The sequence below is a fragment of the Salvia miltiorrhiza genome, chromosome 2, assembly GCF_028751815.1.
Source record: "Salvia miltiorrhiza cultivar Shanhuang (shh) chromosome 2, IMPLAD_Smil_shh, whole genome shotgun sequence".
Taxonomy (NCBI): Eukaryota; Viridiplantae; Streptophyta; class Magnoliopsida; order Lamiales; family Lamiaceae; genus Salvia; species Salvia miltiorrhiza.
Window position 1 is genome coordinate 60,389,617 of NC_080388.1, and position 27,229 is coordinate 60,416,845.

General features: G+C 36.2%; 1 protein-coding gene across 2 annotated transcripts; it reads right to left on the minus strand.

Moving 5' to 3' along the window:
* Positions 1–1,231: 1,231 nt before the first annotated feature.
* LOC131010801 (zinc finger BED domain-containing protein RICESLEEPER 2-like) lies at positions 1,232–4,449 on the minus strand. 2 transcript variants are annotated; one of them, XM_057938463.1, is made up of 4 exons: positions 2,520–4,449; positions 1,661–2,442; positions 1,527–1,582; positions 1,232–1,441 (listed from the first exon to the last, which is right to left on the minus strand). In XM_057938463.1, exons 1-3 carry the CDS (start codon positions 2,761–2,763, stop codon positions 1,547–1,549), a joined length of 1,062 nt encoding a protein of 353 aa, XP_057794446.1. In that variant the 5' UTR covers positions 2,764–4,449; the 3' UTR covers positions 1,232–1,441; positions 1,527–1,546. The 2 variants fall into 2 exon arrangements, with proteins under 2 accessions (XP_057794446.1, XP_057794445.1); XM_057938462.1 differs by lacking the exon at positions 1,232–1,441 and having other exon boundaries at positions 1,570–2,442.
* Between the last annotated feature and the right edge of the window lie 22,780 nt (positions 4,450–27,229).

A 27,229-nucleotide genomic window follows, 5' to 3' on the forward strand; every position in this document is an offset into this window, starting at 1 on the left:
ATTATCTCAATAATACTTTATAAATGTATGGAAAAAAAAGATAATATTAATATGGACCAAACATGAGCGGTGTTCACATAAGATAGTAACATTTCTCTATATATGCATCTTACAAATAAGCAAATATATATGAGTACAACTAATTAAAATCACTATTTTACTTCTTATGTAACAACCCGCTCTTTTATATTTATTTAAGTCTAGTATTGCGTGTTTATTAATCTATTTCTAGTAAATGAAACGCTTTATGAATTTCAACTATGATTCTGAATTACGTAAATTGGAAACAGAGTCGCTACACTAGCAGTATGCATTTATTTATCTTCGCGTGTTTAAAACCGCGACGTTAATCTTTGAATCAATGAATGATTATTATTCAAGGTTATAACCAACTTAGCAAAGTTGTGTTATTTATTAATCAAGATGGAGGTTATTTATAATTATTCATATTGTTCCTTAAGTCGTAAATTATTTCCGACTTTGTAGCTAATTAAATCTACGGATTTAATTTAATGATGATCGAATTAAATCTATGGATTTAATTTATCAATCTACAGTTTTAATTTAGATTTTTACAAGACAATATAGATATCAGATACAAGAATTATTCGATTAATCTGTATCTGAATACAAGTGCTCGACATTAGAAAAACTCGATACCAAAGTTCTAATACAGAACCAATGAGAGATTTATTATAGATACACATCAATCATTCCAATAATATTTTCCTACACCTACCATCTGCCAACACCCTAATTTAAGGAAAAGATAGATAAATGAGAAAAGAAGAAAAGGGGACGTTTGGTGATTAATGACAACTGCTGCTAAAGTGTTGCTACAGTTAGGGCTGTAAACGAGCCGAGCCGAGCCGAATACTAGGCTGCTCGAGCTCGGCTCGTTTAAATATTCGGGTGTTCGAGCTCGGCTCGAGCTCGATTCGAGCTTTTATGTTCATGATCGAGTTCGGCTCGACATCAAAATATCAAGCTCGAGCTCGATTCGAGTTCGGCTCGTGTTTTATTCGTTAATGTCGAACTCGAGCTTATGCTCGAGCTCGGCTCGTTTTATGTTCGTTTAAAGGTTCGTGTAGGCTTGAAATGTGCTCGGCTCGAATATTCGAGTTCGAGCTCGTGTCAAGCTCGAAATCATGTACTTTTAATCAACCTGTTGCTCGAGCTCGAGCTCGAGCTCGAGCTCAAAGAAAAATTATTTTCTATATATTCTAATCAATCGTCCAAAACAAGCATCAATACGAATAAAAATCATTCTAACAAATGTACATGCATGCCAAAATAACATAATTTAAACAACAATCCAAACAATTAAAATGTCTTGTGTAACTAGAAGAACATTAAAAAGTCCAAACATACACACCAAAAACTACTATATAAGAGAAGCATTGATTTTGTAGATTCTCTCCAATCTAGCAAAGCATCACTACTGCAGCAACAAAATCAAAATCACACAATTAAGAATAATACAAATATAAATAATAAGACTAATATAAATAAAAACAATAATTTACCCATTTTATTGATGATATGCTTAAGTGAAAGTGATCTCTTTGGTATTCTCTTTGTCCTATAAAAATATAAACACATAAATTTAAATATTAGACGTATATATAGTAAAGACATAAAGATTAAAACTGATACTTACCTTGGCTTTTCCCTTGATCTCGTAGCGAGCTCGTAGCCAATCTTCGGCACAAAGTAGCATTTGCACAGTATCCACTCCTAAAGAGGCACGATGTGGATCAATAACTCTACCACCAGCACTAAAGACAGACTCTGAAGCTACTGTGGTTATGGGAATTGATAGCACATCACAAGCCATCTTTGATAGGATCTTATACTTCATCCTATGCATCTTCCACCATCCAATTGCATCAAACTGAGTCGGCTCATTCCATTCTTCAACTGCCTCCTCAAAGTACAAATCAAAGTCCGACTTCATTTGATCAACACTAGTAACAGTTTTCCTAAAGCTTTCATATTTGCTTTGGCTTCTACTTGTACTAGATTTCACACTACTAACACCACTAACATTGCTAGAACTTCCTGTTTGAGCATCACTAGCATTTCTCACAATATTAGTAGTACTAGTACTAACTCTATAAGCCTCTACATATTCAGCATACAAGTTTCGCAATGTCTCAAAAACTGTTACTTTAAGTTCAATCCCTTCCACGCCAGAATAGCAATTGTCAGCACACCACTCAATATACTTCATTTTGTTTCTAGGATCTAAAACAGCCGCTATGGAAATCAATAAATTACAAGATCCCCAATACTTATCAAACTTCAACTTCATATTTTCAAGCATTTTTTCCATAAATGTAGCTGTGGTACCTGAATCTTTATCTAAACTCTCATAAGTCAATAGTGACTTTATGTGAACAAGTTTGACCAAGAAAAGATTGGCTGTCGGGTACTCAGAACCTGCATTAAATGTGATGATATAATTGACATTAGTAATTACACAATATATTATGAGTGCAAAGTAAATATATTAATACCTGAGATGAGTTCAGTGATCTCATGAAAATCTTCAAGGAAAGAACAAACAATGCGCACTTTCTCCCATTCCTCATCACTCGGCAATGTAGTATATGAAGGATCCCTTTGTTGATATCTTGGAAAAACGGCTTTGAACTCCAAAGCACATGACAACATAAAATATGTTGCATTCCATCTTGTTACACAATCCAAGACAAGCTTCTTCGAAGATAATTCCAACTGCTTTGCAATTTCACCGAACATGATCACGCGTGCCTCTGATGCTGCCACATACTTCACACTTTCACGCACTTTGGAGATCACATCCTGAATAGAAGATAATCCATCTTTGACCAAAAGATTAAGAATGTGCGCACAACATCTCACGTGAAATATTTGACCACCAAGAGGTAAAGTGTGTCTGAACAAGAGATTTTCTTTCAATATCCGAACAGCCACATCATTGTTGGAAGCATTATCCACAGTGATTGTCTAAACTTTTTCCTCAATACCCCACTCTCGAAAGCATCTTTGCAGCACATCACTAATCACGACTCCCGTATGTAGCCTACAGTGCTGCTATTCTCACCCATCCAACACTTCAAGTCCACCTCAGCCACTCTATTCTCACCCGTGCTTAGTTTTTATTTCACTCCTACATAGTCAAAGAAAATATTCAACATACAAATCTCAATTGTCAGCAGAAAATCTCATCAATTAAATTCTTCAACCACGCCTCAATTTAGCCGCACTATTCATCATCTTTTCACACTAATCAGCTCTCCTTAAGTTCAGTATAAAGCCATCCTTATTCACCCTCTTCATCACAGCAACAAATCTACTCCTTCCATCGAGAAATCACCAAGCATAATCTCCTCACTCCCATTCCACAAACGTTCCTAGCAAAAAGAGGAAAGACTGCACTGCTCTTCATCATTCTCTGCCAAAGCATTTTCAAGTATCAGTTCATTCAAACAATAACCAACCAACAAAACCATTCAAGGTATTTCACGCTATCTTAGTTCACTCTCTTCATATACATATATCATATCTCAGTAGAGCATGCTTCATATATTAGAAATGCAGTAGATAATGAGCATGATTAATTAGTTACATGGCACTCTGTATTCACAAGCGAATAGAGAAAGGAACACCAGAACTTATAGAACAAACATAGCCTTTTACTTAGCACAACAACACCTATAATTCGTAGAATAAGAGGAGAACGAAACTTGAAAAACTTAGCTTTTAAACAACGAGGGACGCGGCCCTATTCAGTCGGGCTGAGAGATGACTAGAAATGGAGGAGAACGAACGAGGCGGCGCCAACGTGTGCTGCCGTCTCTCGCCATTAACCGAACAGCAACAATAGAGCCGAGAGATCATGGCTCGACCCTTGCCTCCGTCATGTCGGCACAAACGTGTGCGTGAGAGTAGTGAGCGGCGACGGCCTCCCTACAGCAGCGGCGTTCGGTGCTTGGCAGCAGAAGTCGGCCTTGGGCGAGGCAGCGGCAGCCGACGATGGTGGTGGCTGTCGGAACTCGGTGAACAGCAGCAACAGCCGTGACTCCGGGCGAGCAGCAGCAGTTCCAGGCGGCTGAGCGGGGCGGCGCGGCCGAAGGCCAAGCGCCGCTGGTCGCGGCCCAGAGCTGAACAGCAGTAGTCAACAGCAGCAGCTCCACGCGGCGACCTCGCTGTGAGTCGCCGGAGCAACAGAAAGCGACGCTCCTCGCCGTTGAAGAGAAGAGCCGCGGCGGCGGAAGTTCGAGGGAGGAGATGGCTGGATTGAGCGAGAAAGAGAGATGGTTTCCAGCGATGACTCGCCGGGAAGAAGGACGCCGGAATCGAGCGAGAGAAAGAGAGATGTGAGCAGCGTGATTTTGAGAGAGAGAGTTGAGCAGCGTTTTTAATTGTGAGAATGAGAGAGATGGTGGGTTCTGCTTTTAAAAAAAAAAAAGAGAGTCTCGATAATTATATTGAGAGAATGTATGTTGGCTTTAATAAAGAGAGAGATAGAGTTATTAAAAATGTGTGCGCAGCGTGTGTTTTGTTAATAAAGAGGAGAAATTTTACTTTAATAAAGATAAGGAGAGAGATGATGTTGAGTGGTGTGATTTGTGTTATAAAAAAAAGAGAGAAGAACCGATAATGTGAGGATTAAGAGAAAAAGTGTGTTTTGCTTTATATAAAAAAAACAAAAAAAGAGGGGGACCGATGATAGTGAATTGTGAGAGAAAGAGGAAAATATTGGTAGAGAAAAAGAGAGAGAGAGGCGTGAGAGATAATAGTGGAAGAGAGGAGTGGGCCTTCCTCAATTGGGCCGGGTTTGGGCCGATTCTTTTGGGCTTGTTTTTATTTTCTTTGGGCCTAGTTTATTTTATTTGTTGGGCCGGAGATTAATTCAATTGGGCTTTGCTTATTTTATTTCCATTGGGCTAATATATATATTGTTTGGACTCTACTATTTTTATAAATGGGCTCTTATTATTTATTTTGATTGGGCTTCTATTAATTGTTAATAATGAATTTATTATTTTTATTAATTGAACTCCTACTATTTAATTGATTAAGTTCAATGAAATTTATTTAGTTAAGCCCAATGAGATTTATTAATTTAGGCCCCATTATTAATCCTAATTATTTTTAATTAGTGATAAATTTTTAAGACTTACTAATCATTAATTAGTAAGTAAATTAGATTATTTTAAGATGAGTAGATTATTAAAGATTAATAATCCGTCCTCATAAGACGAGCTTTAATTCCTTAAATAGGATTAGCATCTCATAATTTAATTAAAGGAATATGAGACATGCATAATCATTTCACGCATCCTCATTTATTGAGATTTTTCGAGAATTAGAATCTTATTTTATTTTCTCGGATTAAAGGTCAAGCACCAGAGTTAGAGCTAAACCGTGAGTCTGCTATTCAGGTGGGCTTTCTACGTATAAACTAAAACTATATATTAGAATTGTTAAGACTTTATGCTTATGAATTTAAATGATATTGTCAATGCCTAAATGCTTTATATTTTGTTATTAATTGCCTATCTGATGTTAATCGAATTCGGATTCTGGATGGGACCGCAAATCCCTTCGGAATTAGTGTACACCCTTGTGATCGTGAGTCATCTAGCGGGTTGGCCGATCATAGTGTCCGTAGAGGGAGGCCTCCCTCTCGGCACGAGTTACTGATATGGTGATTAATGATATAAAATACCTGTACAGGTTATTGATGAAAAGAAATGATATTATTTTTGGTAAATACGAGTCTTTAAAGGAAAACCCTCGTATCTTACTACTATTGAAAGGCTTGACAATAAAATATTATGCATGTATGTAAATTTCGGCAAGTGTCCACTAAGTACTCCCGTACTTAGCCCTGCATGTATTTTTAAATGTGCAGGTTGAGCTGTGATCGAGGATGTAGTGTGCAAGCGGAGCTTTTGTCGATCTAGGATGAGTACCTCAGAGTAGAGTATATGTCTTCATACATATACTCAAATTGTTATTCCGCTGCGAACACTGATTTTGCTAAAGACATTATGTTATCTTGTCAAATAATATGTATTATTTAATAATGTACTCAAACTCGTTGAGTACCTCTTTTGGATAATATTATGTACGGTTCCTTTTGACCTTCGTTAAATTCTAGTTAATTTCAATCGTTTTCATTAAACAAGTCGAGTAGCTAAACATGCCCCTTTTCTAATCCCGCTCCTAATTTCCCTCCCTTAGTCGCGGTTTTCCCGAATTTGCTATCCTTAGCAAGTGCGGTCGTGACATTTTCAACATGCATGCAACAGCCCTAGTGTTAGGATATTAATTTGTGCTATACACAAAATAAATGCAATTATCTTTGAATTCAACCAGCCTCATCTGTGATAGTTTATAGGCCTTGAACAAAATAAGAAATAAAGACCTTTATATATGAAGAGTAAGATGCGAGTCGCTATTACTGTAGTTTTTTTATAATCAAAACAAATTTGTATGGACCTCTTCTACCTAAACCCAAAAAAGAAAGAGTAACACGTAAGGTGTTTAGTTTGAGTGATAAAGTGATAAAATACTTTATTTTAATTAAGTATTTGATTTATATAATTAGACTCTTAATTGATAATTCGATCGATCCACATCTAATTATTTATATGAGTGAGTATTTATCATTTAAAGTTTGGTTGAATTATTTAATCACCCTTCTAATCCTATTAATTTTATCAAACAAATCCATCAAACCAAACACCTCCAAAATGGAGGGTCAAATTTTTTTCTTTCTTTTCATATAAGGGTAATGTTTGATAGTCGTGTTAGGATAAAATTAAGACAGATAAAATTTTGGGTTATTGGCGCCTAAATACACGAACTTTGGGCACATTTTGATTTTCCCCACAAATTTTAAAAGTTGTCAAAAACAGGAACTTTGACTTATTTGATTTTTCCCACGAACTTTGAGAATTATCAAAAATATACATAACCTTTGACTCTTTTATTTTTCCCATGAAATATATTATTCTAAAAAAATGATTCAAATAATTCTTTTATTTTATTTTTTTCAAAATGAAGTTGTTTTGATTACAAAATATATTTAAAAAAAATCATGTCATCCATAAATAATTGTCATTTATCATTAATTAAATTAGCTAGTTAATTATAAAAGAATTATTTGGATCATTTTTTATAACAATATATTTCATGAAAAAATAAAATGAGCCAAAGTTCGTGTATTTTTTTGATAATTTTCAAAGTTTGTGGGAAAAACAAAATGAGTCAAAGTTCATATATTTTTTGACAACTTTCAAAATTCGTGGAAAAAATCAAAATGGATCCAAAATTCGTGTATTTAGGCCCAATAACCCTAAAATTTAAGATATGTATTGCAGATAATGTGATATTAGTATAGTATCATGTTGTTTAATATATAAGATTAAAATATAGATGCTATGAATTAATTGTCCGATAGCCTAGATCAAAATCTAGATTAAGTAAACAAGTTATTTTTAATTTATATTAAATTAATTAATAAGTTTAAATTTAAAAAATATTCCTAATAAAAATATGCTTTAGACCCCATCTCCCCTTCCCACTTGAGTCGAACACCACCACCTACAACACCCTCCCAAAGCCCCCCTCCCCTCCCCTCCCCTCCCCTGAGTCCCCTCCCCTCCCTACTCCTTCCTTACTCACCACACACAACCACACATATATTTATTAATAAGTTTAAATTGAATGTATGACGAAAAGACCCATAAAATAAATGGTTCGAAGATAAATACTTGCAATAAAAATAAAAAATAGATATTTCAAGGATAAGCTTGATGAAAAATTAAACAAGTACAATCTGCAATCTTTTATATATTAGTAAACACTTGCGACGGTGCCATTGCAATAAATTCGAAAGAAAACTTGTGTTATATTTCAATAAACACTTGCAACGGAGCCACTTGCAGCGAGCAGATGCGGACCGCGGCGGATTTCAGTTTTGAGCAGATGCCTTAGTTTTTTAGTAGATGCGGCGGGATAAGCATTACTTTGGGTTTGAGTTGCAATTTGAAACATAATTAGTCTTGGGTTTTTTTGGGTATGAGTATTATATGGCTCAGATGTAATTAATTTATTCGGAACATTTGATTTTGTCACTCAATAGTAGGGATACGATCCAAAAGATCCGAAATCAGAACAATTTTTATGGTTCTGATTCGGATAAAATCCACCCATTCACATCCTTAGTACGACGATAGAGGGAGAGGGGTTTGAGAGAACGGTAATCTTATCTTTAACAATATAATTTGTGCACTACAATAAATGCCACTAAATAAAACTGTGACATGTTAAGTTGGGTAACTATTACGCGTGTCACAAAAATAAAAACATAGTATCACTAAATTTATTGTGTGACACTTATGTATATAATTTTATTAATAATATAGTAATATAGTTATATCTATATATGTGTGTTGTGTGACACACACACACAGAGAACAAAAATATATTGTGCAACTTATGTGTAACAAAAATATTTTGTGATAGCTTTAGATGCCCCAAAATTTTTTACATGGATAGATGTCACAAAATTTGTTACACTTTTAAATATAACAAAATTTATTAACATTTCTACCTGTAACTAAAGTATATATATATATATATATATATTAATATATATATATATATATATATATATTGATGTAACTAAACTTTGTTACACTTAAAGATGTACTCCCTCCATCCTTATAAAAAATATTCATTCTTAAATGACACGAGTTTTAATAAAGTAGTTGAATGTGTTGTGAGTGAAATAAGGGTTTCACTTTATTGTGAGTGAAAAAATTATAAAAAATAAACTAGATAGTACATTTTATGAGGACAGACTAAAATAACAAATTTGATAAATTTTATGAGAATTGGGAGAGCAATAAGTTTTGTGACATCTATTGATGTCACTAAAATTGTATGAATAGACTCACTACTAGAAAGTTTTGTTGTCGTGGTGTTACTGTAACAAATCCCGATTATGTATATGAGGATCACCTCAAGTTGTGCATTATGAAAAGCATTCGAGTATAACTAGCTCAACTTAATTAATTTTACAAATAACTAACAAACTTTGACTTGTTGACTGAGCTCATAAATATCTTATACTCGAATAAAAAGGAATAGTGTTTCTGCAAAGTCTCTTCATGTATATCAGACTTTACAAATTAAATAACCAGAAAACCAAACAATTAGTTTTTTTTTTTTTTTTTTTTTTTTTGAGGAAGAAAATCAACCAATTAGTTAGGACTAGGAGGGATATGTACTCAATCACTCAACAGATCATAACAGTAGAAGAAGTCGGAACCCAATCAACCGCACATCTCCTCTAGACCTAGGGCCGGGCCGGGTCTAATTCAACCAAAACATACCCAAACTCTATTTTCCTTGACCTGATTTTCAATTTTTTTTGAGAGGTAACTTTTGATATTTCCAGATATAATCAATTATATAATAGATTAATTAGCTACCAATGGTCCAAACCAAGTCATTATTGACGTTATCTTATTATGTAAAATTTTATTACAGTACGGCAATGATATGACAACATTTTGAACGTGTAAATCGTACAATTTCTTAGACCAAACCCCCAAAATTAAGAACAATATATAGCTATGCACGTGTAACATGCGTTAATTGACTTTCAATTATTTTATACGAGGATAATGCTTTGCTACAAATCAATAGTAGTATAATATTTTCACAGTGCTAAATATAACTGACACTTTCTTCATTAATATAAGGTTCATATAATTGTCATAATTACACATTAATCCTGATATGAACAGTCAAGTCAAAGGTAGTGGTCTCGATCCGGAGAGCAAAATAAGCCAAAAGTCCTATGAAATATAAAATTTAGAAAGGTAAAGGAAAAGAAGAAAAATAAAAAGAGCATAAAGCCAAAGAGAATTGATGGGAGCTGGTTTAATTATTAATTTTTTATTTGATCTCTAATTAATTATATGGGTGATGATATTTGGACACCTGGTGTCCTAGACACTTGCTAAAAACCGATTTTTTTTCAGTTAGCCCAAATGGACCGGTTTTGAGGGATTTTTGTATTTACTAATTTATCCCTTGTATTATTGAGTTTTTTTTTCGGTTATATGATTTCCAAACTGCAAGTTTTTTTGTTTCCTAAATTTTCTGTTATATGATTTCCAAAATGGAAGTTTTTTTGTTTCCTAAATTTTCGGTTATATGATTTCCAAAATGGAAGTTTTTTTGTTTCCTAAATTTTCGGTTATTTATTTCCTTATTTTACTGTTTCTTATTTCTGAAATTTATATACACCATATAATTTGAAGTTATATGATTTTTTATTCCGGATTGTTTTTAATTTATTTGTTTAAAAATATTATTATTTATTTGTTACCAATAATTTAGTGTTTCTTGTTAAAATAATCCTAGATTTTTCCAGCTATTATTTTTTTCGAAATTAATTTTTTTATGAAGATTAAATTATTAATTTATTTTCTTTTGAAAATTATGTTTTATTTATTTATTTCCACATATTTAGGGATTCTCTTAAAAATAATCATAGATTTGTTTCTATACACATTATTTGTTTTGAAAATTATATTTTTTATTGTTTTACACTAATAATGTAGTAAGATTAATACTTGTAAATAATTGAATAATATTTTTTCGTGTTATTTAAAATTTAAATTATTAAATAAGATTATTAACTAAAAGAGATTTAACGCACGTCAACTGTTTGTTAAATTATTTGAACGAATTTTGTATAACTAGCTGCATGATTTTTATCATTCTTAAAATGAGATCCTAAAAATGGCGATATTATGTGAAGTATTCAACTTCATTTGGTGAGGTTCAAAATTCTATTTTAACAATCTTAAGGAATAAAAACAATGATATAGTAAAAACAAAAGAATGAAATTATACTAACCAAAAAACAAATAAAGAGATATTACTTAATGGGGAAAAAAAAGGTGCAAAATCAAAAGAAAAAAAAAATCACCCCTATAAGGTGCAAAATAAATGTTTATTTTGCAACGAATAGTTGAATCGATTTTTTGTACATAGTCTTGCGAGCGAAATACATTCATATGAACCATTTCACCTCATTTTATTTTTTATTTCCTCAAAATAACAAATTTAACTTAAAATAATTAATAAATATTTATTTTGTAACGAATAGTTGAATCGACTTGTTGTACATAGTCTTCATTTTTAATAAATTGTCCTTCATTATATATATCTTATGTAATTCAACTTAATTTCATTTTTTTATTATCACTCCGATTTAATTACAATATTATCATACATTCACTTCTAGTATGTGTTATTTAGTTTTTCGATCGATGCATCTTTGTATAATTGTTTTTATTTACATTTTTCCCTCGATTTCACTAATTTATTTCAATTATATTATTCAACTTTATTACATTGAGTATAATTATACGAGTTCATTACTCACACTATAGTAGTTCATTTTTTATTTTTTATTTTAGTTGGTTCAATTTTTTATTATTATATCGCATTTAATACTATATTATAATAAATTCAAATAAACAATATATTTCCTTTATTTTTTAATATAACTTCACTAATTAATTTCAACTAATTAATTCTACTTCATTTCACTGAATATAATTATTTCGACTTCATTATTTACAATATAGCAGTTCATTTTGTTATTACCAAATCGACTTCAATACTATATTATAATAAACTGTCTTCAAGTACATGTTATATTGTTCTCCGAGCGATATCCCTAACTATGATTCATTTTTTTTTTAATTTTTTTTCACATTCACTAATTTATTTCAATTCATTAATTCAACTCTATTTCATTGAGTATAATTATTTCTTATTATTATATCACTTTTTGTACTATATTATAATTCATTGTATTCAAGTATATGTTATATAGTTTTCCGAGCAAAATCTCTACGTAGGATTGATTATACTTTATTTTTGCTTTCAACTTCACTAATTTATTTCAATTAGGTAATTAAACTTGATGAACGTTGAGTTTAATTATTTCGGCTTCAATACTATATTATAATGCATTGTCTTCAAGTATATGTTATATAGTTTTCCGAGCGATATTCCTGCGTATGATTCATTTAATTTTTTTTTCTCAATTTCACTAATTTATTTCAATTAATTAATTCAACTCTATTTAATGGAGTATTTTTTTTTCAACTTCACTAATTCATCATGATATTATACTAAGGTTTATACTAATCCAATTTTTTTCACAATTGCACAATTTTATTATTGTACCTCCATTATAAGTTATCACATAATTTCATTGTTTAATATATTTATTCATTTATAATGTATTCTATGCAATTTTATATTTTTTAGGGAAAAACATCTTCAATTGTTTTGACAACATATATATTAATTCATTTATAATATATTCTAGGCATTTTTTTTTTGTGCCTAACAACTTCAATTGTTTCTCCAACATAAATATTCCTTCATTATATATATATATATATATATATATATATATATATATATCTTATAAAATTCATTTTTTATTACAACTTCACTAATTAATTAAACTTTATTTCATAGTTTTACAATAATTACGGCAACATCGTTAGTCACACAATAATGGTTCATTTTGTTAACATCATATCGATTTTAATACTTTATTATAATATATTCCAATAAAGTATATGTAATATAGTTTTTCGAGCAAAATCTCATTGCATGATTTAGTTGAAAATTTTCTGTTTCATTACTCACACTATAGTACTTCATTTTCTTATTATTATATCGCTTTTAATAAAGTATATGTTATATAGTTTTCCGAGCAAAATCTCTACGTACGTAGGATTGATTATACTGTATTTTTGCTTTCAACTTCACTAATTTATTTCAATTATATAATTAAACTTGATGAACGTTGAGTTTAATTATTTCGACTTCAATAAAATATTATAATACATTGTCTTAAATTATATGTTATATAATTTTCCAACCAAAATGGCATCGTATTCACAATTATTTTTTTCCGAACTTCACTAAGTTATTTCAATTAATTAATTAAAATTTATTTCCTATTGTTATATAGCATTTACTGGATTATTATAATACATTTAGTCCAAGTATATGTTATTTATTTTTTCAATTGATGCCCCATCATATGATTCATTTTATTTTATTTTATTTTTCTAATGCTTCACTAATGCGGTTGCCACTACCGGACAAGGTGGCAAAGTATAACTCACATATTATTGAGGTCTAAGGTTCAAATCCACCAAGCACCTTTTTCTTGTATTTCGCTTTTTTGTTAAATCGTCTTCGAATTTTTTTTATTAAATATTTGAAAAAAATATAAAAATGAAAACAAATCTAGGAATACTTTGAAAGGAATCTCTAAATTACTAGAAACAAATAAAATTAACATATAATTCGCAAAATAAAAAATAAAAATCAAAAAATAAAATAAATGTCTAAATAAATCTAGGATTATTTTAGGAGAATATCTAAATTAGTAGAAACAAATCAAAGATTATTTTAGGAGAATATCTAATATTTAAATTAGTAGCAACAAATCAAAGATTATTTTAGGAGAATATCTAAATTAGTGGAAACAAATCTTGAATTATTTTTAGAAGAATATCCAAATTAGTGGAAACAAATAAAAAAAACATAATTTTTGAAAAAATACAAAAATTTCAGAAAAAAATATTTTCGAAACAATAAAAAAATAATGTGGAAACAAAAAAAAGAAATTTTTTAAAGAGAATCATAAAATTAGTGGAAACAAATAAATAAAACATAATTTTAGAATATAAATAAAAAATTTAATCATCCATAAAAATAAATAATATTAATTTTAAAAAAAGCTGGAAAATATAAGGAAACAAAAAACCGAAAAATTAGAAAACAAAAAAACCATAAATTTCGAAAATCATAAAACAGAAAAAAAAAAAAAAAAAAACAAAACAAAACAATAAAACGATATATCTAATAAGGGATAAATTAGTCAATCAATAAATCACTAAAAATCGGCCCATTTGAGCTAGTAGGAAAACCGGCGGTTTTTTGGAGGTGTCATGGACACACAGTGTCCAAACGTCATTTCTTCCGTTAATTAAAATCGGTTTCATAATATATTTACGACAACACATCAAAGAAACTGGTAAAAAAAACCGGTGTATATCAGCGCACTATATCCATTCCTAATTTCCTACAACTCACCGAATATAGTCCTATACTTTATTACAAAGAAGTGTGGAATTGGATTGTGGAAACAATTCTATAATTTATTCATACGATTTTGTTATAATTATACATTTCCTTTTGAATTTCGTAGGAAAGGACTAATAAAGTATATCATGATGATTTTATAAATCATGTAACAATTATAAAATCATCAAGGCCTAATAGGAATTTTGTTCATAACCTTTACATATTGTATCAAATTTATTATCACATATAACTTTCAGCACTAGAAAGGTTTTATGCCTTGCATCACACTTATGTGTTATTTCTATTAAAATATTAAGAAATTATGAGTTATAATTTGACATTGGGTTGTCCTTGATTTTTAGATTTTATTCCCATTTGAAGAATTCATAGAATTTTTAATGACGAAAACAGGTAAATGAAGTTTTTGTTACACATTTGATTTCTTGCTCATCTAAAATATGTCCGCTCATTTGATTTGTCTTGCTTCTCTGTAGCTTCTTTTATATTAAATAACATTTCAATCTCTAAAAATTTCTTTTTTATTTTATACTCCCTCCGTCCATGAATTAAAGCCCTACTTGCACTTAAATTTTTGTCCACCAATTAAAGCCCAATTGTGCTTTATGTACCTTTTTACTCTTCTTTTCCTATATTTACTACCCTTTGCCACTAATGGACCCACCTTACAACAACTTTATCATTTTTATATTCTATATTGATTACACTTTATCACTAATGGACCCACCACACAACACCTTTAACACTTTAGTCAACAACTTTATCACTTTAGTCACTACCCTTATATTTCATCCACAACACCTTTTTTAGCTTTCTTAGTCTCCGTGCCCACCCTCAAATGGGGCTTTAATTCGTGGATGGAGGGAGTATAAATTAACATTTTCAATCATAAAATCGAACATTTCATTAACATTAAAATTTAAATATTGCACTTGTTAAAATAAAATGAGTAGTATTTATAGATAAATTTTGCAATAAAAAATAAAAAAAAAAAAATAAATAAAATTTTAATATGGTGCGTGCATAGCACACACATTACATTTTCTTTTTTAAGTTGGGTGCGAGACAAAATACCAGATGCGATGAGGGAGGGGGCACAAACAACGGGGCTCGAGCCGGGCCCAAGAGCGCCGCTGTGAAGGCTCTTATTCTAATTAAATATATTAATATTATCATCTCATAATATATTGTTGATCACTAATTTCTTAGCAACAAAAACTGCAACTAACACAGGCAATTGTAGCAAATAATCAGTAACTGAGTATCGTATCCACAGGGACTGAAACCGAAATAACTCTAGCTATCTCCTAAACAGACTATAACAGTAGACATGCAACAGAAAGTAGGAATGTTTGATTAGAACTAAATTCAAATAACAACAAATAAAATAAGGTACAAACTCAAATAATAAAATACTCTGACCCTAGGGATGTACTTTTACTAATTAATTACATGCATTTAATCTATTGATTCAATTACCAATTTAATCCAACCCTGATGAGAGATCACATAACTATTCACAAGCTTCTCTAACGAATACCTATGAAAGTAGATTAATTTACCCCCTTCACATTCAAGACTCCAAGGAATAAATTAACTCCCAAGCGTACACAAAGAATAGCTCCCTATAGTTTCACCTATCCCATTCAAGTGTCAAGGCTACTACTATAACATGCATTCCTGAATCGGCTGAACAATTATCGCATTCAAGACTCAAACTGAACAGCTAGACATGTAAATTATTGGCCAAATAATTCACAAGAAATTAAGCACCAGGAATCATGAATCACAAGTTGGAGGGCAAATTGATATTAATAAATCATACACACATAATTAACCAGCTATGTACAAACCCTAGGTTCAGATTAAAGAACTAGTCAGACATAATAAAATCAAACATAAAATAAAAATAAGAAAGCAATTGTAAAAAAATTAAATAAAAACTGAATGAAAACGATTGTAGCGACTTGAATCTTCAATCTTGATCCAAGCCTTGAAAACTAGAAAACAATAAAATTCTAAAGCTATAAAACTGAAATATGAATGTTGGGTCTCGGGGTCTTGTTTTCTCTCGATAGGTCAAAAGAGGACCTATATATATAGTTTTCAGATTTCCTTGGATCACCATGGAAGTTGCCATGCAAAATAGAATTCTAATGGTAATAGAATCGTGTAAAATAAGGCAACTCTCCAGCTGGATGCGCGCTCCGGAAAATACTCCTACTCTTGCCGAATTCGCAGCTCTCGCCAGAGGAACGGATGTCACCAGGGGAACGAGTCACGGAAACGGGTCGTGCCAGAGGAATGGATGATTCCTCTGACCTCGCCAGAGGAATGGGTCGCCAGCAGAATGGTGATTTCTCTGCTATCTCTATTCCGCTGTAATGGACTTCGCGATTCCGCTGTACATGACTTCTCGCTTGGCTGCTCTGACTATTGACTCCTCTGGTGATGACTTCGCTACACTGGCTTCTTGATTTCGCTGACTCCAGAGAAATGGTGATTTCTCTGGCGATTGATTCCGCTGCACTGGAGATTGATTTCTCTGACTTCTCTCCCCTCTGCTCTGATGAGTTTACTTCTCTAGCGATTGGTTTCTCTGCTCTGAAGAAATGGTGATTTCTCTGCTCTGGAGACCAGAACACCTAGAAAACGCCAAATTCATCCAAAATTCTCCAAAATTGCATTCTTCCATCTCGAAAGCCTAAATCTCCTGCAAAGCATAAAATATACCATAAAACGCACCAATTTCCAGAAGATTATCTTAAAATACGCACATACAAACCCTTAAAAATAGAGTAAATTAAGCATAAATCAACTCTCCCACACTTAGCCTTTTGCTTGTCCTCAAGCAAAATCTCTATGAATCCTAGGAAGAGATTGATTTCAACAATGTTCATTTCCATCCAAACATTCACAAAGTCAATTCAAAACTTTTCAATCAACACACATCTCTCGGTCATGCAAGTAACTCAAAGTTTAAGAAGCAACAAAAGAGTAATGCAAGTAATTCGATCAGACCCAATTCTCCGCTAGAAGTGAATTCCCTAATGTGATCACCTTTATAATCAATATCACCATTTTTCACACTTTGTGTGCTTGAGATTTCGACAGTTGAGCCATAATTCATGAAATAAAACCATTTGGATGTAATCCAAAGTCTTTTCACGTGGTTTCCCATGCTCATAATTAGACTAGAGGAGCAGAGACTCAGAGTTGCCACTCTTTTAGAACAGGCCAGATGTTTCAGAGCTGGCAAAATTAGAGCTGATTTTCAGCATTTTTCATAGATAAGATACGATCGTAGGCAATCACAATGACAACACTACTTCTAGCATTTACCGGACAAATCACGTTTTACTAACTTACAATCGTGTTGCAACAAGACTCATAAATCTTTGCACAATCAAGAAACATATATTAAAAGTAAAACAAGAATAACCATCATTCATTCACAAACCCGAAATTCACATCGAAAACCTTATTCTCTTCCACAAATTCATACAAACTAGCAAGATTCGAGACCAAAAACTAAGCATAGAAAAATCAATTTCGCCCAATTTTGAAAAATATAAGCAACAAAACACCACTCCCCCACACTTAAAGCATGCCATGTCCTCAGGGCATAAAAGAAATACGAAGAGTGTAGAAAACGTCCCTGATTATCGGCAATGAAAAGTTGAACCATCGTGAGAGGCGGTGGGTGAAAGGTTTGTGACCTTGGTCAGAGTAGACAGGGGCAGCGCTGAAACATGAAGACCTCCAGAAACCTGACAGAGAAACACATGCCCATGGCGGTGGTATGAACAAAGCGCGAGCTCTCGCAACTTCCAAGCTCAACAACGCACTAAAAAAAACAAACAAAAAACAAACAAAAAGAAACAAAACGAAACAAAACTGCACTAAAAGAACGAAAAACAAAACAAAGAAAAATAGTTGGGTTACCTCCCAACAAGTGCTTAATTTAACATCTAGAGCTCGACGATACCTCATGGTCTCAATGAACATCAAACACAGCGGGCGTGACAGAATGCCCGACACGAACAGAGGTAGAAAACCCATGCGCATCAGCTGCGTGAAAAATGACGCTTCCATTCGGCACGTCTATCATAGCTCTTCCCGTAGCTTAGAATGATCGACCAAGAATCAACGGTGGATTTGTATCTTCAGGAATATCGAGGACCAAGATATCCGTAGGAAAGACTAGCTTGTCAACCTTCACAAAGATGTCTTCAAGCTTTCCTCTCGGCTTCACTCTTGATCTATCCGCCATTTGAATCTCCATCGAGGTCGTCTTGAGATCTCCAATTCCCAACTGCTTGAAAACAGAGATGGGCATCACATTGACACTAGCCCCTAAATCGCAAAGAGCCTCGGGAAAGAGCTCTCCTCCAATCACGCACTCAATGGTGAAGCTACCCGGATCTTTCTTCTTCGTAAGTAGCTTCATTGGCAGCTCAGTGCACACAGTTTTCGCCTGCGAGATTTTCTTATCCTCATCCCCCATCTTCTTGGTGTGAACAATTGCCTTTTTTTCTTTATCATTGGCAGAGGAACGGATATTGGCAGAGAAATGGTTGATTTCTCTGCTCTGGCTGTTGAGTACTGAGCTTTGCTTCGCTGCTGATATCTTGAGGCTGTGCACGCCAGTCTGATTCTTCAAGTAGCCTCTCTAGCTCATCCACTATGCGTCTATGCTCATCTCCTCGGGATTTACAACTTTTTTCTCATTCTTGCAATGGGAGATCTCCAGCTTGATTTCCTTGGCATCCTTGCCGTCCCGCTGCTCTGGATGATCCCGCTGCTCTGTCCCGCTTCTCAATTGAATTGCGTTACACTTTTTGCTCAGCTTCACAGCACATTGCTCTTCAAGCACCTCCCTCTTCATCAGACTACGGGGGAATGGAGCTTTTGGGATGTACTCCCTAAGTGGAATAGGAGATTTGTATGGTTCCTCACTTGGTGGTTCGTTCTCCTTGCTCATCCTCCTGTCTTTTGGAGACAGAGTGCCATCGAAAATAGCATTGCATTGGCCCTTTGGATTGACAGTAGTGTTGCTCGGGAATTGACCCGACTTGTGCTGCGCAGCTGCTTGGTTGGCTATCTGACCAATTTGAGTATCCAACATCTGCACTTTCTTGGAGAGTGCTGAGAAATTATTTTCTATGTTAGAAATTTTATTTCCCACATTTGTCTCCATTCCAGTCATCTTCATGAGCATCTGCTTCATCATGTCCTCCATTGAGTCTTTCTTTGGCTCATTGATAACTCCCCCACTAGAAACAGAAAATCCTGGTGGAGGTTGCACAGCATTATTTAGGTTGCCATAGGAAAGATTCAGATGCGGGCGTCCTCCTGGCTGGAACTGCTGTTGACTCGGCTGATACTGTTGACCTCTGCTATATACTCCTGGCTGTCCTTGCTGATAATTCCCATAATTTCTGTCATTGATATAATTGACGTTTTCCACTCCTGATGGGTCTTTCACAGCTTGCTTAGGATATTTAACATTCAATTCATTGATCTTAGTAGTCAGCTCTGCCAGATGTGTAGCCATCGCTGTCTGCTGTATAGCCATCGCTGCTTGTTGAGTCACCATTGCTGCAATAGGATCAGAACTTGACGCGCAGCTGCAACCTTCTTCAATTGAATTCGCTCAGATGGCCATTGAAAACTCGTAGCAGCCATACTCTCTATGATGTTCCAAGCCTCTGAACTGCCTTTCTGAAGCAGCGAACCTCCTGCAACTGTGTCCAAATGCATTCTTGTACGCTCTCCACAAGCATTGTAGAACATGATAATGAGCGTGCCTTCATCAAATCTGTGGCTCGGACACTTTCTCAACTTCTCTTGATACCTTTCCCAAGTCTCCGCTAGCTTTTCTCCATCGTACTGTTGAAATTGCACGATGTCCATCTTCAGTTTCAACGTAAGGCCAGGCAGATGAAACTTGCATAGGAATGCATGAGCCAAATCCTCCCACACGATATTCTCTCCCAGCTGCAGCGTATGATACCACGACTTCGCCTTATCCCGCAGTGAGAAGGGAAAAAGACGAAGACGGATAATGTCATCAGGGACACCATTCATCTTCACCGTGCTACACAGCTCCAGGAAATGCGCCAGGTGCGCATTAGGGTCTTCAATCGCTTGTCCACCATATTGGCTCTGTTGGACCATCGTGATCAAGCCCGTTTTAGCTCAAAGTTGTTAACATTCACTCGTGGGGGCTCCTGATACACATTACGGAATGAACGCTTCATTGATGGCTGGTTGTTTCTGAGCCTCTTTAGCAGCTTGAGCGTCAAACAGCTGTTGCAGCTGCTCCTGTGTAGAGCACGAATCTGTTCATTAGTAGCCATCGTTCACAGTGCCTGAAAAAAACGAGAATTAGAAAAAAAAAATAAACAGTAAACGCCTGAAGTACTACTAAGTCCTATCGGAAATATTAAAGAGACTTCTAATCAGTCCCCGGCAACAGCGCCAAAAAGTTGATCACTAATTTCTTAGCAACAAAACTGCAACTAACACAGGCAATTGTAGCAAATAATCAGTAACCGAGTATCGTATCCACAGGGACTGAAAACCAAAATAACTCTAGCTATCTCCTAAATAGACTATAACAGTAGACAGGCAACAGAAAGTAGGAAGGTTTGATTAGAACTAAATTCAAATAACAACAAATAAATAAGGTAAAAACTCAATAATAAAATACTCTGACCCTGGAGATTGATTTCTCTGACTTCTCTCCCCTCTGCTCTGATGAGTTTACTTCTCTAGCGATTGGTTTCTCTGCTCTGAAGAAATGGTGATTTCTCTGCTCTGAAGAAATGGTGATTTCTCTGCTCTGGAGACCAGAACACCTAGAAAACGCCAAATTCATCCAAAATTCTCCAAAATTGCATTCTTCCATCTCGAAAGCCTAAATCTCCTGCAAAGCATAAAATATACCATAAAACGCACCAATTTCCAAAAGATTATCTTAAAATACGCACATACAAACCCTTAAAAATAGAGTAAATTAAGCATAAATCAATTGTTTAAAAACTTATTAATATATCAGTGCTTTAAAATTATTACGTCGAAAGATACCCGTCCAATTTCGTCGGGTTACGCACTAGTTATTATTATTATTATTATTTGTTTGAGGGGATAGTAATTAGGAACAACTTATAACGAGGCCATGGCGAGATATATTAGAGCATCTCCAATGGGAGGTGCTTAAGGTGGTGCTTAAATGGTGGTTCCCACCATAAGCATCTCCCCCCTCCAATGCATGGTACTTATGGAGGTTCTTAAATCCTCATTTTCAATTAATTCCAATTCTACACTTCTATTTTAAAATTCTAAAATTTCATTAAAATAAAATTCAACACTACAACAATTAAATAAAATTAAAGACTTAATTAAACTACAATAATAAAAATAAAAATTATACTATTTTTTTAGGGCTTAATCGGACCAAAACGAGACCAAATGTGCTCCTTCAAATCCCAAGTGAGGCGAGCATGCACCTCTGCATCTCGCATAGATGCTTGTCGTGCTACATATGCGCGAAACTCCGGTGGAGCACCGGTGCAAGGATGAGCTGCGGCTGAGTGATGCGTCTTCGACTTTTGGGCCATTTGGCCCTATTTTTTTCTCTTTATTTGTGTCAGTACAGGTCTGTCCAGGGGGAAAACGAAGTTGTTGAGGAAGGAAGGTCCAGTGGAGCGGAAACGGAAAGAACGTGGTTGGAATGGGCATTACCAAGCCCAGATTGCTATGTTATGTTTACCAGCATGGAGCTTCGGCCGCAGTACCTCTCTAGTCTAACTTGGGGCATGGGAACCTGAAGCAACTCACCTGGTATGAATCAAACCGAAGAAAGCAATCCGTCTGACCACTACCATGCGAAGCAGACAGCCAAAGCCAGAAAGGAAAGTGAATCTCGGGATTTGGAAGAAGCGAAGAGAGAAGAAGGAGGAAGAGCTAGAAGCGTCGGAAGAAAGGGAAAGGATGACGACAGCATGCAGCTGGAGGCTATCTTCAATCAGATCAATCACGGATTAGGCTATAGAAGGAAAGAAGATCTCTTTGAAGATATGAAGCTGGCGCAGCTGGAGTTGGACCTTTACCATACGACAGTATAAAAGGATGATGGAGTGCAGCGTGGAAAGTTCTTGGCCCTTTTGAACTTGTTTTACTTACTTTACTACTTTAATTCTGCCGAGTGTGGCATGTGGCACAAAACAATTTACATTCCAAGTTCTATTTCCTATTTCCGTTGTGTTTGCATTCGAACAAGATTGAAGGTTCGAAGCCTTAGGTATTACTTTATCTATTTAAGTATTTCCTTTGTTCCATGATGTGTTTAATTCATTTCGTATTTATGAATTCTGCTATGTGTGAGTAATTCCGTTGGTGAGGTTTTAGGGGTGGAAATAATTGTTGTTAACATGTAAACATTCGTGAGGCATTTGTTCTTTCGGTTGAATCTCGTGGTTCCGGAAGGATCTGTTCGAAACCCAAGAGTAGGGCCTAACGGGTGATCTCCGTTCGGTAAAACGCTGTCTGTCAAGCAAAGGCCAGGGTGTACCAGGTATAACAACCGGTATACCCAAGACCGAGTAGCTGAGCAGCGTCAACAAAAGGCGTTGTAGATCCGGAAGGTGGGGAAAGGATTGATGGGATACACTGTCCTTCTCAGTCTTGGGCTTCTCTAGAGCTATCCATCAACTGTGACGAGGCATAAAGCCATGGTTATCAAAGAGGAAAGCAATCTCGCGCCGTAGCATGTCTATGACTGGTCGGCTGACAAGCCGGAAATGGTTGTGTCCAGGAGGCATGTGTCACTCAAAGTGAGGAGTTGGGGTCCTCGGGAGAGAAGGTTGGTGAGGGTCATACTTGGTGAGTAACGGGTATGACTACCATCTAAGGAGAAGTGAAGCACTGCCTTGTGACCGGGGAATGTGTGACCTTCGGACCAAGTGACCACAATGGGATCAACCATCCTAAATGTGAAGTATAACCCCTTGAAACGCCCCAATGTCTTTGGGCCACGCCTTGGGTTTATATGGATCATGGACGGATTATCAGTATGCCTATGACCGAAACGAATGTTAACAACAGTTATGACCTAACCGAATAACCTCACCCCTTTGTTATTATTGATCTTGTTAATTTCTTGTGCAGAGTATACAGATTGAGACTTGTGACACCTCAGTTTGTCGTTGGAGAACAAAGTGGTTCCTCACTCCCTGGATTCGACCCTACACTTACCACTAAGACTGAGTTCTTGTTGTGGAACGTAGGAGCGTGTATTGTCTGTACTGGGCATACACAAGTATTTTGCCCGCACCGCACGAGGTGTGTGTCAAAATTGGCGCCGTTGCCGGGGAGTGACGCGCAGCAATTTTGTTCTCTCCTCATTCCATTTTCCGCTACTGGTGTATGCGTGGAACTCGTAGAGCTGTAAGAGCATTGGTTTTGACCCTGATATTGATCGCACGAAAGCGACACGCAGGAGCACGAATAGCGAGACGCGAAGCTATGGCAGAGAAGCAGAGCAAGCAGCAGCCGAGCAGGCGCAGACCCTCAGACAGTTGGCATACCCAACTAATCTCAACTTGAGGCCGAACGGAATCACCTTACCCAAATCCGTTCGCACCTCGTCGGTATGACATGAAGCCCTCATTACTTCAGATCTTACCGAAGTTCAATGGATACCAAGGAGATGACCCTCACTCCAAGATTTGAGATGACAATCATGCATCAATCCAAATGATGAGCAGCAAGAGTATGTCAAGTTGATACTCTTCCCTTTTACCTTGGTGGACAACGCAAGAAGATGGCTGTATGACCTACCCGAAGGTAGTGTCACTACATGGGCACAACTGCAACAGGCCTTCTTGGAAGATTCTTCCCAGCATCAAGAGTGGAGCGGATGAGATGGGATATCCGCAGCATCAGCAAGATGGGCTAGAATCCTTCTACGAATACTGGACGAGATTCAAGAGAATGTTAAGCAACTGTCCTCATCACCAAATCTCTCCAAAAGATCAGTGGAGAGTTTTGTAAAGGGCATGCGGGAAATGATCGCAGTTTGGTCCTAGCAGCCTGCAATGGATCATTGATGAGTAAGACTCCGTTGGAGATCTTCCAATTGTTGGGCACCATGGCAGAAGAATCACGCGATGAAGGGCATGAAAGAAATCTGGAAAAACCAAGGAAAAACTGAAGAGAAGGAGGAGATGTCCAAACTGGAAAAACTATGGAGAAGAGCATGAACGAACTCAAGGAACTTCTGTCGGGCTGACTATACCGAAGAAGATTCGCCAGTGTGGCCTTTGCGATGCCACCGGACATCAATCTGAAAATTGTCCCAATTTTGGCGAGGATATTGTTGAGTTAATGCCATCGGAGGACATGATGGGAATCCACGGAAGTATGATCCTTATGCAAACACTTACAATCCAGGGGGGGGAGATCACCCTAACTTTCGGTGGAAGCAAGATGGTCAGCCCCAACAGCAGAACAATATGGGCGCACAGATGCAACGTCCTCAGTATAATCAGAACCAGCATCAACAACAGTACCAGTTGGGACCACCTCAACACCACAACCAGAATCAACAACAACTCCTTACCAACCACCACATCGGAGAGCACCTTGGGAAGAAGCCATGAAACATGGCTAAGAGAGTGAGAAATTTCGCAATGAAATTCGTGCCGGCATGAACCAAACCAACCAGCAAATTAGTCACTTGACTAAGCAGTGGCCAAACTGGAAGAGAACGCTGGTAAACTCCCAGCCATGGGAATCAACCCCAGAGAACACCCCAAGTTGTTAACTGAGTTTCCAGAGAGGAGAAAAGGAAGAAGAGTTGTTAGCTGAGGCTGAATTGATTCAAGGAAGCTGGAATAAGAGTGGTAAGGGTCCAACTGATGAACAAGCTGGAGGTAGCAACCCAACCGAGCACCCTACCCAGGACGCCTGAGACAGAAAGCTAAAGAGAAGGAAGCAAGTGAAATGATGAAGATGTTTCAAAAGGTTGAATTGAGCATACCCTACTCGATGCTATCAGGCAAATTCCAAAGTATGCCAAATTCTTGAAAGACCTTTGTTCAAGAAAAGTCAAAATGGAGGAAGAAGTCCGTACGTGATGGGAGAGAGTGTCGGCAGTGATCCAACGAAAGCTACCCACGAAGGAAGGATCCAGGATGTTCACCATTCCATGCAATATAGGCGGAACAAACATGGATAAGGCAATGATGGATTGGGAGCCTCCATTAATGTGATGCCATTGGCTGTATACAAGAGATTGAATATTGGCGAGATGAGGAACACCCGTGTGGTCATACAGTTGGCTGACAGGTCCAACGCTTACCCTGAAGGAGTGGGGAGGACGTACTGATCAAGGTTGGGGATTTGATTTTCCCAGCAGACTTCTATGTTCTGGACCGGACCCGAAACAGGAGAGAATGCTATACTATTGGGAAGACCATTCATGATGACCGCTGGAACTAAGATCGATATGAAAACCGGAATTTTGACATGTGAGTTCGATGGAGTCCAAGTGGAATTCAACATCTATGAACCATGAAGAGGAAACAAGCAATGGAAACGGTGGACATGATCGATGTGTTTGAGCCCTTGGTGCAAGAACAGGGAATGCTTTCGGTTCCAGGGATACCACAGAGAAAGTAATTCAGTATGGTCTGACTGATCGGGATGCAGAACATATGGAGATGATGAGATGAAGGAAGCCATCATGGAGCTTTACTCTCTCCGAGAAAGCACTTTGGAAGCCGAGGTGGAGGTAGATCAGAAGATCAAGGAATTAATCCAGGAGGTCTATCTAGCTGGGGGAACAGAGCAAGCAAACCGGAGTTATTGGCTCAGTATGGGCAGAACGAGAAGCTGTTGCCTTCAATCCAGAAAGCACCCGTTTTGGAGCTCAAGCAACTACCTAAGCATTTACAGTATGCTTATTTGGGACCAGAAGAGACACTACCAGTTATCATCAGTGCTGATCTAACCTTGTGCAGCAAGATCGATTGGTCAGAGTATTACGAGAACAGGGAAGCCATCGGTTGGACCTTAGCTGATATAAAAGGCATCAGTCCCACGGAGTGCATGCATCACATTTACCTTGAGGAGGAGCCAAACCCGTTCGAGATTCTCAAAGAAAGATGAACCCGGTCATGAAGGAGTGGTACTGAAAGAAATTCTTAAGCTGTTGGAATTGGGAATCATCTATCCCATATCCGATAGCCAATGGGTGAGTCCAGTCCATGTCGTACCGAAGAAGTCGGGATACAGGTTGTGGAGAATGATCAAGGCGAGCTTGTGCCCACCCGATTGCAAACGGATGGAGAGTTTGCATTGACTACAGGAAGCTGAATGATGCAACCAGGAAGGACCACTTCCCATTACCCTTTATCGACCAGATGCTGGAAAGATTGGCTGGTAATGCCTATTACTGTTTTCTCGACGGATATTCTGGATACATGCAAATCTTTGTGGCACATGAAGACCAGGAGAAAACCACTTTCACCTGCGTATTTGGAACATTTGCATACCGAGAATGCCGTTCGGATTATGCAATGCACCGGGAACCTTTCAACGGTGCATGATGAGCATATTTTCCGACCTACTTGGAGAATTGCATTGAAGTTTCATGGATGACTTCACCGTATATAGTAGCTCTTTCGACACATGTTTGAAGCATCTAGAGCTTGTTGAAAAGGTGTGTGGAGAAGAGCCTGGTCCTTAACTATGAAAATGCCATTTTATGGTAAGGGAAGGAATAGTGCTGGGGCACGTGATTTCGGAAAGGGGAATTGAAGTGGATAAGGCGAAGGTTGATTCCATCGCCAAATTGCCCTACCCGACAACAGTAAAGCACATACGGGCATTCCTTGGCCATGCAGGCTTCTACCGGCGATTATCAAAGATTTCGCCAAGATTGCCCAGCCCATGACCAGACTTCTTCAACAAGATGTGCCGTTGAGTTTGATGACGA